This window comes from Nothobranchius furzeri, chromosome 6 (assembly GCF_043380555.1).
Source record: "Nothobranchius furzeri strain GRZ-AD chromosome 6, NfurGRZ-RIMD1, whole genome shotgun sequence".
Classification (NCBI taxonomy): domain Eukaryota; kingdom Metazoa; phylum Chordata; class Actinopteri; order Cyprinodontiformes; family Nothobranchiidae; genus Nothobranchius; species Nothobranchius furzeri.
Genome location: NC_091746.1, coordinates 23,866,978 through 23,882,017, shown reverse-complemented (window position 1 = coordinate 23,882,017; position 15,040 = coordinate 23,866,978). Strand labels below are relative to the sequence as shown.

The 15,040-nt window shown below is 43.5% G+C and overlaps 1 protein-coding gene across 1 annotated transcript in view; it reads left to right on the top strand.

Moving 5' to 3' along the window:
• The first annotated feature begins 3,603 nt into the window (after positions 1-3,603).
• Positions 3,604-15,040, top strand: part of pld5 (phospholipase D family member 5) — a 19,769-nt gene continuing 8,332 nt past the window's right edge. Inside the window, exons 1-5 of the mRNA XM_015970668.3 lie at positions 3,604-3,753; positions 6,810-6,946; positions 12,273-12,456; positions 12,573-12,681; positions 13,681-13,808. Coding sequence (XP_015826154.3) covers positions 3,721-3,753; positions 6,810-6,946; positions 12,273-12,456; positions 12,573-12,681; positions 13,681-13,808 — 591 coding nt within the window. The 5' untranslated portion in view covers positions 3,604-3,720. The remainder of the gene's footprint in view (positions 3,754-6,809; positions 6,947-12,272; positions 12,457-12,572; positions 12,682-13,680; positions 13,809-15,040) is intronic.

The following is a 15,040-nucleotide window of genomic DNA, read 5'->3' as shown; positions in this document are numbered from 1 at the left end:
TGACTTTCCTGACTTGTTCAAGTCAATAATTCGCTTTTTCAGATCCATGCTGAGCTCCTTTGACTTTCCCATTGTAGCGTTTGTGGGCGTTTGTATCCAATGAGCCCTATTTACCTGGCCTAAGAGAAGTCACCAGCTGTAGTCAGTCATAATCACTCACAAGAAGTTAAGAGGCCATGCTATGAAGCTCAGTTCACTGACACGTTTCTAAGTCACCTAAATTGCTAGTTCATGTTGCTGTATGTATATTTGTGACCCAGCAAATGTGACCACTTTTCTCTGTTAACCCATAATAAAGACATTAAAGAACCAAACTTCATGAATGTTTTTTGTGACAAAGAAGTATCTGTTCCAATCACTCTATCAGAGAAAAATCTGAGTTTTAGAAATAACGGGACACTCAGTAGAGCCATTATATTATATTTTTTACAAGTGTATGTAAACTTCTGACCACAACTGTAGATTCCAGCCAGTCGAGCAGATTCAGTGAAAACCACGTTTTAATGGTTATTTCTGATTCTAACGGGTCACTCTGAGTGTTTCATGCAGGCTGAACATGAAAATAGTCTCCTACACCTATCTCCTGCAGTAGCTTCTGATAGAAAACAGACGGTGAAACTCTAGGATATAAAATCCTGACAGATCTACGTCACACTGTCACTAACATTCATGGACTCACCCATCTGGGCTCACGACAGGGAAGGCTGTTGTTGGTTTAGCGTCTAGGAAACAGCAGAGCATGTCTCAGCTAGTAGAAGCTAACCATTAGCGTTAGCAACTGCACCACACAGCAGAACTCCTCCAGGTTATTGTTATTATTGGAGATAAAACATCAATGTTGCAAAGGAAACTGAGTCAGTGGTAGAGTTGAGTTGTTGTTAGCCAATCAGAGGAGAGACGTTCACATATCAGGAAGTAAGACTCCAGATCCTGTTGTCTGAAGCTACTTCCTCCTCTGGCTGACCTCTACGTCCTGAAACTTAAAAGGCATTCATTCCTACTAGAGACCACTGCTGATGTATTAAAAATAAGGGTCATGTTGATCTTTTAAAGATCCCGTCATCTCACCCAGTCAGACCAGGAAAAGCAGCAAATTAACATGTTTCCTTTCTTTTTCCTGACAAAAAACATGTTTGAATAAATGAAAATGCTGATAAATAATTATTTATTTTTTAACAATTATTTTGGCACCAAAACCACAAAAAATGATTTAATTTATTTAAATATATTTTGTATATTTTGCATAAATATATACGGGCTGGGACGCATTTCTCTACGTAATTTCTGCCACCCTTTGTCTCTGCTCAGAGTGAAATGCGTTTAAAATCTGCAAATAAATATTCAAACTGAACTAAACAGAAAAAGACACCCTAGTTGGAAAATTGCTGAAGTTTGTTTTATTTATTAAATGCAACTTTATGCTACCGTTTGATGCTTTAGCTGAATTCCAGATCGAAATCTTGAAGATGAGAAGTCCCGTCCATCCGACACCATGTGATGAGCGGCAGTGACCTCTGACCCCATGCAGCAATCACTTCTTATACAAATAGAGCTAGTTTATGTAAAAGTACTTGCTCTGAGTACGCAGTATTTGTGAAGTTTGTGTGATTCCTAAGACGATGGGAGTCTGAACGTGAACTTGCTCGGCTCTATACGTTTGGAACGGTCGCCTCTCCTGGGACTGACGCTCGCATCTCCACTGTCTCTCCCATCTTCTCTCTTCACCTCTCTCTCTCTGACTGCGTGACGTGCAGAGGGCACCTGTCCTCAACAGACAGCAGTTTTCCTGCCATGACTATCTCAGACCTCACAGAGCTCTTTATAATTAAAACTCAATTAATTAACTCTCACAGCCGCTGCATATGCGCTAAAACCTTCTGAGCCTGGCTCATGGGACGCTACACAAAGTAGAAACATTTTACTGAACTCAAACTTAAATAGCAAGTCACCCCTGAAGCGCCCTGAGTGTAGATGGGTGTCATTACTTTGGCCTTTCTGTAAATATTTAAAATGTTGTAAAGTTTTTGCCTAAAAATCAAACAAAGTTTTCACGAAATACAAACTATGTTTTAAAGCTCTTAAGTTAAAAATAAAATGTTTTAACATTTTAAGCTGTTCATTTAAAAGTAGGTTCCTGTGATTGTTGAGGGAAAGACTTCACCACCATGGGCGCAGCCCTCTGCTGACCAGAAGCCACACTAACGAGCAGGTAGGTTCCCTAGGGGGAGCTCTCTTCCTGCAGTTGCTAGATGTTTACCTAATGGAAGCTAAAACAAAGGCTAGCAGTTGGCTTTTTCAGTTAGCCCCAGAAAAAGTAAAAGAAGTTTTCTTTTGTTGCTGGCATCATGGCGGAGCCTGGAAGTAAAAGTAAGAGAGTAATGTCTTAGGAAGTGAAGCGAAAAGCTAAATCCAGAGTGAAGATTTGTGCAGCCTACTCTAGTTTGAGGGAGCTAAAGGAGGATATGGCATCACGGACTGATGATGACCTGGCTTTGTTGCTATTGGACAAGTAAGTAATGCACTTTTTGTCAGACAGTGTGGGATATTTTACTTCCTGGTTTATTTTAGAATCAGTTGGCTCTCGCTAGCGTTAGCTTGTTGTTAGCTATGATGATTTCCGTCTGCTAACATTTGCATGAATGTATAACCTTCAGCCCAGTTTTCACTGCCTTAACAGAAACAAACACACCTCGGTGTAAACGGTGGCGACAAACAGAAACTTTAAAAATGGTGCTTCCAGGATGTTTGGCTGGTTGTGAAGAAATGGGCCAAATTCAGGGATTAAACACAAACCCAATGAGCCTCGTTGTTCTGCCTGCATCACACGTCACTCATAGTGACAACGATGAATTTCTATGTGGTGTCAACAATTGGTAAGTGATGTCTCGGTTGGCTTTGAACCAGTGACAGATGTTTGGGCCTCTCCAGTTACTGTACTGCTGTTTGTGCACTCACAACTCATCGGACATGATTTACTCCTGATTGGTTTCCTTTTCCCGCTGTTTAACTTTTTCTGAAGACAACGCTGGACCGATAAACAGAGGTGCAGCTTGCCTCCAGCCAGAAGCATATGTTGGGTTTTTGGCCACCGGGCTTTTTTCATCAGTAGAGGAAAGTGTTCTCATAATTAATTTTATTCTCACTGATGTGTTTGTGCTGCATAAGCAGAGGCAGCACTTTAAAACTGAAGCAGTTTAACTGGGAAAAACAACTAAGTGGCGAGGAATCGTGTGCATTGCTGAAGAGAAGCGTAAAGCACCGCGGAAGCCGTACACAGATCAGCTGAGGCCGGCAGCAAAAGCTGCTCAGACACTTTAAATGGTTTTATCTTCTAAACAATTCCTCTGAGCTTTTCTGATCCACGGTCCAGAAAAATGTGAGTGCAGCAACAGTTAATGTCATCTTTCAGCAGCCCACCCTGCAAACGTGAGCTCTCCGCTAGAAGAGTTTGTACAGCAGATAAACGAAGGAGTGAAGGAGAAGAGTGAGATGGAGGGAGGAAGAGAGGCCCGTATTGGCCATCTGAGTGAGAGGGGTTGGTCTTTCTCCATCTTTCTCTCCTCCTCCGCTGAGAGGCAGAGCGAGGAGCTGAAAAACGGAGTCCGTGCGAGGATGAGGAGTAAGAGCGTCCAGGACGGAGAGAAGGCAGCGGCATGAAGAAGAAACAAAGTCAGGACTTGATCAGACGTGGATGACAACAGCTGTTCACATCTGTTGGAGATGGCGGGACCGATAAGTCAGGAGCCTCTAAAGGTGACGTTTAAAACCCTCTGCAGTTTATTTTCTCTTCATTCAGTTTCCCTGTTTTTATGCAAAAACCTCAAATAAATCAGTTTGAAGCTTCAAATGTTTCGTTTTATCTTCACTCTGGATCTTTGGCTGCTGCATATGATTAATATGCTTAACTGTCTTGTTGTATGACGGTTTAAATTGTAGGGTTTGGTAAACTGAGCGCTTTAAGAGATCAATATATATTACCTCTACTTATGACCAATAAGCTGTGATACTCTATATAAATATAGACTATCAACCCTGCCTGGTCTTTGTGTGTTCATCAGAAGATTCTAGGATTCTTTATTTATTAGGGGATTGTACACACTTCGTTTTGATTCAGGAAACAGTCAGGTTTATAAAAGTAAGAATTTATTTTACCAACAATTGAACGTGACAAATTAACTAACATTTACTGTGATGGATGGAACTAGATATGATGTATGAACCTTTGTGTGAATGCGATGTTATCAGAACTTCTGTGTCTTGGAGAGCTGAGTTCTGGATGTAAAAGAATTTGGTTTGCGTTAAGCTATGAAGTGATTATTATCAAAAGCACATCAGACGCTATCTGTGTGTCTACTTCACCCATTTTCGGAGACCCTCTTGGTGGATCTGAAGGTCTGAGAGGTCGGATGGCCGTTATCTGTGTTCAGAGCTGCAGGCTCTGAGCTCCAGCTGGTGGGATGAAGGCAGGCTGATTTAAAGGAGACACATGCAGTCTCGTGTCTCCGTTTTGACCAGATGTTGAATGGTCAAACTGTACCTGAAACTGACCATTGCTGGACGTTACAAAATAAAAGCATAAATATGTTGATGTTACCATTTATTTAACTATTTCTGATCCTTTATTTCATTTTAAAATCCTTCAACCTGGAGAAAGAATCCAAGAACCTTCATTTAAATGTTATATAAAGTTTATTAGCAACACAAACACAGTAAAATTGAATAAAATTAATGAATTAAAATTATGTAACTAATGTAATATTTAGAAAACAACATAAACATTTCATTTTATTTTATTTACAGAAATTAAATAGAAGTCTGCTGATTATTTATCAGTTGATTGCTTGCTTGCTTGATTGATTGATTGATTGATTGATTGATTGATTGATTGATTGATTGATTGATTGATTGATTGATTGATTGATTGATTGATTGGCATCAAGAGGAGCCAGTTGAGGTGGCTCGAGCATCTGGTTAGGATGCCTCCTGGACGCCTCCCTGGTGAGGTTTTCTAGACACGTCCAACCAGGCGGAGACCTACAGGAGGACCCAGGACACGTTGGAGGCACTACGTCTCTCACCTGGCCACCTTTAGGATTCCTCTGGAGGAGCTGGACCAAGTGGCTGTTGAGAGGGAAGTCTGGGCCTCCCTACTTATGGGCCATTCCCATCTGTACCGGGTCGGCCCGGGCCGGGTAGCGTAGGTTGTTTACATATCTGGGTGGCCTGGTATTTTTCCGGGCCAACCAAGGCTCATTCTCAGCCCTCTTCTCGAGGGAGTCTGCTTCAGGCCGACCAGGACCAACACACCCACTGCTGACAGCAAATTCACACCTTCCATTAGAGCAAGCCTCTGATTGGTGGGTAGAATCAGCCCACATGGGCTTAAGACAAGGATGTGTGGAATCAACCGGGCCAGGCTGGGGCCGACTGGGGCTACCCGGCCTGGGCCAACCCGGTACAGATGGGAATGGCCCATTAGGCTGCTGCCCCCATGATCCGACCCCGGATCAGTGGAGGATAATGGATGGATGGATGATTTATTTGTTTGTTTATTCATTGGTTTAAAGCATTTACCAAACATTGATTCCTTAAAATATTTGACATTTTCCTAAATTAGTATTTTTTTATTTAGCTACGGTGTTTCTGGATTAAAAAATATCAAATATCTTGTTTTTATTACTTCTTACTTCCTAATCCCGATAGAAATGGGTTTAATTCGACTACTAATGAATTTCTTTGCTGCCGTCCGACACAAGCTGTTGTGCTTTAGGGTGATTCGGTGACTGCTGGCAGTGGGTCTTGTTCTGCAAAATAAAGTTGCATTCCCCTGCAGCCGTCCACGTGTCAAGCACGGTCCTCGACTCTGCTAAACGTGGTGAAGTGCTCGGTGTTCTCGGTGGACAGCAGACAAGCAGCAGGTGCATCCGGCCAGCACAGGTTACAAGGCCCCGTTTCCTGAGACGAATAGGAGCGAGTGAGCGACAAGGCTGGAGAACGTCCTCCACCTCACATCCACCATGACACTCTGCTGTTTATCATTTCGTCTTGATGAAATATGTGTCTGGGGGACTTTTTGTCTGAGGAAATCTTCTGCTCGTGCATCCATATGCATCAGGACATGAGAGCTGACCGGCCTGAACAAACCCTCAAAACAGAATAAGTAATGGGATGTTGACAGCCCACAACCTGACAAAGCCCAACAGGGCGGCGAGCCGGATGAGAAAAATCTGCAGGTGTCAGCAAACCGAAGTGCCTTGCTGCACTCCTGAAACTAAAATTTAAGAGTCCTCCGGCTGGATTGGGCTGCAGTGTTATAACGTCTGTCAACCCCCACTGTCAATCCACACTTATTGCAGCCTCCGAGCCAAGACTGCACACACACACACACACACACACACACCAGCAGAACCTTTAATATTGCTTATCATAAAGGCAACACTGGCTGGAGCTCATAAGTTTCCTGTCAGCTGGGAATGTCTCCGACAACAAGCAGGGCGTCACCGGGAAGCATGAACCAGAACTCTGTTTATTCCTCACAGCCGTATCCATCAGCTTCCATCTCCCGATGTTCTGTCACAAAAAAAGAGGGTTTCTGACGGATCGAACCCTGAGAGCGTCCAAATCTGCAGCCAAGTTGCGGATTTAAGGGTCACTACTGTTGCATAGTAGTTGTTGTATTGATCCTGAATCCGAACCTCTAATTAATCTTATTGACTGAGAACATGAGCATTAAAGGGCTGATCTTACAGCCGCTGCACCTCCAGCTCTAACCATCGACTCCTGTTGATGTGTGTGTCTTCGTCTTCCAGACCCAGCAGAAGTGCGTCGCCACGCTCGCTCTTCTTTGCTGCTTCGCTGTGCTGATGGTGCTGATCTTCTCGTCGGTGGACATTTGGGGGGACGATGAAGATGGAATCACAGAGGACAACTGCAGCAGAGACTGCCAGTGAGATAGAAGCCGGGCGTGTTTTGAAACGTTCAATGAGAGGCCTCGGGTTATTATTCTCAGGTCTAAACCGTCGCATTTCTATGTTCTCGTAAAGATGTGAGAATTTTCTGCTGCTGGATTCAGTTTTGTTCAGGTCTGACTCTTCTTTTGTTGACTTCATTTTCTAGTTTATGTCAATTCTGCACAACATGTTCAGCAACAAGAAGCCAACAGAAAATGACCGAAAAAGCTGTTAAAACGTTAAAAAGGAGGCCGTTTGGACTTCCTGGAAGTAAACAATAGAAATTTTAAAGATAGTTTGAAACTTTTGAACAGCGTTGGAATATTTTAGTTTCACTCAGAACAAAAACACATGGATGCCAGTCACACATCAGCCCTCCGGTCCAACCGTAAAGTACGTGGAACAAGGTTCTGTCTAGAACCTTCTGCAGACACACAAACACTCTCCCCAAAATCAGCTCAGAGTCTCCTTTAGAGGTCATTTCACATAAACATGAGTCACATGGGCGAGTGATGTCATTGTAAACAAAGTTAAGCCGTAATGTGAAGTATCATGTTACATTTCATCCATGAAGTTTCTTAACCCTCCCACTGTCCTAATGAGGCAGGGGTGAGGAGTGAGCACCACCTCACCCCTGCCTTGTGGACCTCAAGGGAGAAACCATCAGTCCTGCTCAATGGTCAAAGTTCCTCGCGGGGTCACACCCATTAGGACAGTGGGAGGGTTAACCCTGATGGGTGTGACCCCTGAATGCCTGAATTTGTTCAAAGTCTGCCAACTTTATTTTTGTCTGAATTTGGCTTCTTAATGTCTCTGGGGCGCTGGCCAATAGCGCCGCTGCTGCAGAAAACAGCTAGTTAGCATGCTACAAGATGCTGGATCTCCTCTCTCTCTCTCTCTCTCTCTCTCTCTCTCTCTCTCTCTCTCTCTCTCTCTCATCTCTCATCTCTCATCTCTCTCTCTCTCTCTCTCTCATCTCTCTCTCTCTCTCTGCTCTGTGCCTCTCTCCGTCTCTCCTTCTCTCTCACTCTTTCTGTCTCTCTCGCTCTCTCTCTCTCTTTCTGTCTCTTTCTCTCTGCTCTGTGCCTCTCTCTCTCCATCTCTCCTCTCTCTCCCTCTTTCTGTCTGTCTCTCTCTTTCTGTCCATCTCTCTCTCTCTGTCTCTCTCTTTCTGTCTCTCTCTCTCTTTCTCTCTCTTTCTGTTTCTCTCTCTCCTTCTGTCTCTCTCCATCTCTCCTCTCACTCTTTCTGTCTCTCTCTCTCAGTCTCTCTCTGCTCTGTGCCTCTCTCCATCTCTCCTCTCTCTCCCTCTTTCTGTCTGTCTCTCTCTTTCTGTCCATCTCTCTCTCTCCTTCTCTCTCTTTCTGTCTCTCTCTCTCTGCTCTGTGTCTCTCTCCATCTCTCCTTCTCTCTCTCTTTCTGTATGTGTCTCTCTCCTTCTCTCTCTCTCTCTCTCTCTCTCTCTCTCTCTCGTCTGCGTTGAAAGTGAAGTTCACCGATGCCGGGATTGTAAAGTTTGGTCACTTACTGAAGATCCCGGCTGGAACCCTTGGTGAGCGGGTGGATGTGAGGTCCACCAGAGTGGTGGAGGAGGTACGGAGGTCCTTGTCTGTGTCGCAGAGAGTCTTCGTTGGGACTTGTACTCTATCTGATGAATCAATGGGATGATGACAGTGAGTAGGTTTTTCCATCTCTGGAGGTTAAAGCAGATGGCGAGGGAGGGCAGGAGGAGAGTGGATCACTGCTGAACCTGAACACTCCAGTGTTGGGCTCCTTCCAGTCTTGTGGGAAGAAACAGATCTATCACACGTGTGTGAAGGTTATCAATAGGCGCTCCTTGTTAGGAGTCAAGGAGTCGAGGTGGACTCAGGTGTTTGCTGCGGACCATGCCCCAGGGGGCAGCTGGAGGAGTTTGTATAAGTCTCCAGTAGAGAAAAGGATGGCAGATCTCCAGTGGAGGATCATACATGGAGCTTTAGCTACGAACAGACGCAGAGCCCGCTTTGATCCAAGCACCGGGAGGGATGTCCTTTTTGTAACCAAACAGAGACCCTAGAGCATCTAGTAGCACGTTCTAGGTTATCAGGGATGTTTAAGGTTTTAGAACGGTGGGTTAGTGCACTGGGGGGAGGCTTTTACCCTACCCTTATTTGTTTTCGGGCCCAAGTACAGTGTCAGAAAAAAACAGACAACATTGTTAATTAACTTTTTATTTGCTTGTGCAAAACTAGCCATCTGGAAAACCAGGATAAACCAGATGCTGGGACAGAGCTGGACTGATGCTGGGCAGAGACTGAAGGGCCTGGTGGAAGCTCGCTTAAAGATCGAACACGCTTTTTATGAACTTACTGGGAACCTGGACTCCTTTAGAGCGGTGTGGGGGATCGGGCAGGTGCTCTGTCTGCTGAGTGGACAGGGCTCCCTAAAGATCAACTTCTAAACTGGTTTATCAGTTTTCCTGGTTTTATCAGTGGAAAACAAGTTTCGGTCATTAACGCTGATTGTTGATTTGTAAAGAAAAATAAATAATTTAAAAGTCAAAAGTCTTTCACTCTCTCTGCTCTGTGCCTCTCTCCATCTCTCCTTCTCTTTCTGTCTCTCTCTCTCTCTCTCTCTCTCTGTTTCTCTCTCCTTCTTTCTCTCTGCTCTGTGCCTCTCTCCGTCTATCCTTCTCTTTCTGTCTCTCTCTCTCTCTCTATCTCTCTCTCTCTCTCTGTTTCTCTCTCCTTCTTTCTCTCTGCTCTGTGCCTCTCTCTCTCTCTCTCTCTCTCTCACATACTCGCTGATTTATAACTGGAGCTAAACTCTTACCTGTAAGCTGCTGCAGTAAAATATTTATATTTCTGCTCATCTTACGAGATTATAATGTAATGAGAGGTCATTGAAATAATTATGTCATTAGTTTCTCTCATTTGCTAAAGCACAATCCCTGAAACCTTGCTCCATTTTCTCATAACATTAAACACAAAACCTCAGATTTACAAAACCTCTCATTCTTCTTGTTAAATCAAACTTTCACCTCAGAACAGTTTTACCTGCTCAAAATCAAACATTTCTCTCAAATCATAAACAAATTGCTCTAAATTACATAAACTACCAAGCAGTTAGTAAACAATACACCAAAAAACAGAAAGCACAACGTTCAGGGCCATTCAGTTTGTTTATTGTACCCACTGATATACATATCTGCCGATGATTGTACCGTAAACAGCCTGCAATCCATTGTGCTACAGTGTTCAAGCCCTCCTCCTCATCCCCCACCTCGCATACTCGTACCTCATATCCTCGTCCTCTCACCTGAATTCCTCCATCCAGTGTCCCACTTTCTCATTCCCGCCTTAGACAACCTGTTGAACTTGCTTATATTGGTTGTAACAATTCAATTCAATTCAATTCAAGTTTATTTATATAGCGCCAAATCACGACAAGAGTTGTCTCAAGGCACTTCACATAATAAACATTCCAGTTCAGGTCAGTTCATTAAGCCACTCAGAAATAATGTTTCCTATATAAGGAACCCAGCAAATTGCATCAAGTCACTGACGAGTGTCAGTGACTATACAGCAATCCTCATACCAAGCAAGCACAAAGCGACCGTGGAGAGGAAAACTCCCTTTTAACAGGAAGAAACCTCCAGAGAATCCTGGCTCAGTATAAGCATCCATCCTCCACGACTCACTGGGGATGGAGAAGACAGAGCAGACACACACACACACATACACACACACACACACACACACACACACACACACACACACACACACACACACACACACACACACACACACACACACACACACACACACGGACAAGTAATGTGTCTACAGTTATATTGTGATGTCTTAGCAAATATTCCACTTGGTGAAAGATAAACTTTATTGTATTTATCCTAGTGGATCTATAATTAAATGGATAAACTAGTATTAGCACATCAAAAGTCAAGGAAACCAAAAAGTTATTGTCAGGAGAGGGAGAATGTTTAAGTTGTTAGCAGCAGTGTGTTAGCCGATGGCCCCCTCCATGAGGCCACCACAGCTCAGCAGAACATCGTTGTAGCTTCTTCTGGGGAGAAAAACACTTAGAGAGAAAATAAAGTTAACAGCTGAAATTGGACAAAATAGTACAGTTAAAGAGCAGACTGTAGAAGAAAGCAGTAGAGTGTGAAAAGTGGTCAGTGTGTCCTCCAGCAGTCTAAGCCTATAGCAGCATAACTACAGAGATAACTCTGGATAACCTAGCCTTTTAGATGGAGGCATGTTGGAGGCAGGGCAAGGGAGAGTCGTCTTTACCGACTGTACACTCCACCTCCCTCTACTCCCCCACTTGTCCAGATTTAGGCTAACATCAGATTTTAACCATAGGCCCTATCAAATAAAAATGTTTTAAGCCTATTCTTAAAAGTAGACAAAGTGTCTGCCTCACGGACTAAGGCTGGGAGCTGGTTCCACAGGAGAGGAGCCTGATAACTAAAAGATCTGCCTCCCATCCTAATTTTAGATATTCTCTCTGATATTTGAAATGAGTGAAAACTATTTGGACGGATTGTGCTCATCTTATGGGTGAATGTGCCACATGCGTTTACCGTTATGGATGCATTCAGAGTTTTGCTAAACCATGGAAAGGTTCAAGGTTTGGACAACAGACGCAACAGTTAGCTTAATGAGTTCAAGCAACTGAGAAAACTGTAGTGGCCCTCACTGGTCCAACTGGGTAATGCTATAGAGCAGATATTGAGAAAACAAAAACAGATCAAATGTGAACAAGGACAGAAATGATGGACTGTAGTTGTGTGTGTATTTATATCACTATTAATACAGTCTAACTTATCTTTGGCTGTGATAAATGACTTTAAAACTGATTTTTTCAGAAGGGAAAACATTGCTGCTGAATTGTTTTCATGCTGCAGCTGTTCATTAGAAAACTTTTGATGGGAAGAGAAATGTTTATTTTTCTCTCTTCACCAACCGCCACTGAAAGACTCTCGCATCAACTCTGTGATTATTTTGCACCAAAGACAGTGAGGTCCTGCTAGCCTCACCAACATGGCTGACACAGGCAGAATCCTGAGGTGATCTCCCTGCATCTGCAAGAAATTATGTTTTGCATCCAATTATTACTTTTGTGCAAACATTAAAATTTTATTTTATTTAACCTTTGTTTAGAAAATTCCATTGAGATTAAAAACCTCTTTTTCAAGGGCAACCCGGTCAGGAAAATGACAGCTTTCCGATGCTGATGACACTTCACGGTCTCTTTACTTAACCTTGTGTGCTCCAGAACTGCGTTTATCAGAAGCTGATGTTTAAGTTTTGTTTATTTCAGCATCGTGCTTGCAGAGAATATTCCTGAGGAATTCTCTCTCCGTATGGATGGCAGGCACAGCCTTCCTCTCGCGGTGGGTTTTCACTCACTGCTGGACCAAGCCAAGACCTCGGTTCAGGTTGTGTCATCAGTCTGGAACTTAAACTCCTGGGGCCTGGATCCGGTACCGAGTGCTGCTAAACAGGTAGATTAAGGCAGAGCATTAAAAAACAGAGTTTTATTCCTGCTGAAATGTGATTCTGCCTTTTTATAAACGCCCACAAACTCCGCTCTGAAGCAGAGCATCTCTCTGCTTCTCAGGGTCAGCTCTTGTTCCAGAGGCTGCAGAGCCTGAGACCTCGAGGGGTGAAGCTGAAGATTGTCAGCAGCTGGACTAATTCCACAGAGCTGAAGGCCCTGGAAGCGCACGGTGAGCAGTGGTCACATTTTCATTTTTCATTGAGTCAATTCCAATGCAGGTCAGCCAAACAGGAAAAAAGTTTCCTTTTTCCAAACGCCATCAACCTGTGGGTTTTTCTAAGGCCTAGTCCACACGTAGCCGGGTTTTTTTTTTAAACGAATATCCGCCCCTCCAAAAACTTGCATCCACACCACCTCGTTTTAAAACAAACTCTGTCCACACGTACCCGGATAAATACGTTGTTAAGGACATGCCAGACCTGTAGGCGGCAGTACTTCCCCCGTTCTTAACCTCGTCCTTCGTCTGTGGTCTTCCGCAAGGAGCAGTAATTCCGCTTGCAAAAACAAACAAGCAAAAAGCGCTCGGACAATTGATAAAGCGAGCGCAGCTCTGAGGGCATCCATGCTGTCGGCTAGTGTAAACACAGGTCGCACACGTGATGTCAGCATTTTTTGTCGCGGAAAGTGACGTTGCGGACCTTAAAACTCCGGTTTTGTCCGTCCACACGCAGACACCCAAAACGGAGAAAACGCAGATCTTCACTTTGACCGGAGTTTTTAAAAAGATCTGTTTTCGTGTGAAAAAACTCCGTTTTCGTGTGGATGACAGGCCAAAACGTAGAAAAATATCTGTTTTGGCAGATCCCCGGCTACAGCGCTTTGTTTGTCCATTCTGGCCATGTGAAAGCGCTCTATAAATAAAGTTGATTTGATTTGATTTACGTGTGGACAGGGCCTTACTCTACACATACAATTACTACTTTTGAATTCTGATGTTGCGTTACGTCCAAGATCCAGCAGCTCCACACGGTGTGTGTCAGCCTGCACATCAGCCAAACTTCCCTAACGGGGTCGAAAACCCCTGAATGTGCAGATCTACCTTCCTCCATCCAGGCCGCCTGTCCGAGTTGCTCATGTCGCTGTCAGACAGCTCAAGGCCAGCTGGCCAATTTCCATCTGGATCCTTCAAACGTCTCCCATCACTCTGTCTCTGTCTCACGCTGCCCAGGTGCGGAGGTTCGTTCTGTTAATATGACAGCGCTGACCAGAGGAGGACTGCATTCCTCATTCTGGGTAGTGGATCGGAAGCACATTTACATTGGAAGTGCTGATATGGACTGGAGGTCACTCTCCAAGGTAACAACAAGCATCAGCGTGAGTGTGCAGTTATTCAGCCTATCTGAGGCCAAAGCCATGAGTGTGAAGGGTTTTCACCGAACACGTCATCCATGCAGTGATGTCAAATCACCACAACTCCAGCAAAAGTGAGGAAAGTGCTCGATATTGGCTCCGCCTTCAGCATTCTGAGTTGACTTGTGGGCATTTGTCTGAAAGTATTTTGAGATGTTCTCTTGTTGACTGACTGGAAATGCAAACGTCAAAGTATTCTGAACATTAGAAACTGATAAGAATACCTTTATTTGTCCCTCAGTGGGGAAGTTGCATCATTGCAAGGGCTCAGGCACAGCAGGAGAGCAGCAGTAGCACACAAGATATCACGCAAGAGTATATAGCACTTGTAAATAAAGATAATTATTGCACATAAAGAAAAACAGACTAGGAAAACAAGGAAAAATGTTGACGCACCACCTACGGCACCAGGAATACCCTGTAGCGTGTTTACCTACATACTAGAATCAACACTGTTTGCTATCAGTTGTTAGATTCTGAGAAACGATCCAAACGAGTTAACAAAGAAGCTTCTATTAAATATAAATATCTAGGATATTATATATTCGATAGAAGTTCATATGCCAACGAGCTTGGTGTAATTTTAATCCATAGATTAATGGTAAATTTAAGATAATTAAATTTCATAGCAAAAGTTTATTTATTTAATCAGAAGTTAAAGGAATCTTTGCTTTTTCAATAACCAGAAATACACACCCTTCTGTGTTCAATTTCAAGAAGAGAGTCAAGTTTTTAAAGTAAAGAATTTATTACTAACACTTTTAAAAATGACTATTTGAAATGAGAATTTTTAACAGACAATTTGATATTAAAACTTGTTTTGAAGGCAAACCTGTGACTGAATGAAAGCTGAATTGAAATGAGAGTTTTGGATGCGTGAATGAATATCAGAAGGTTTCTTTCGGAGAGAGAAGCACGTTCTGGGTTGGAAATGACGTTTTTGCAGCTAACTAAGTCGTTTCTTAGAAGAACAGCATCAAACACCATCTGTCAGAATGTCTACCTCACCCAGTATAGGAGACCCTCTTCTGGATCCGAGATGTCAGGTGGAGATGGTTTCCTCCAGGCACGAGGTTGGTAGAAGGACCTTAGTGCGACCAAATCGGTCCTGAGAGGTCTCCTTGGGTACGCTCGACTGGTGGAACTATTTGCGTCTCAAAATCAATAACTCTGAAGGA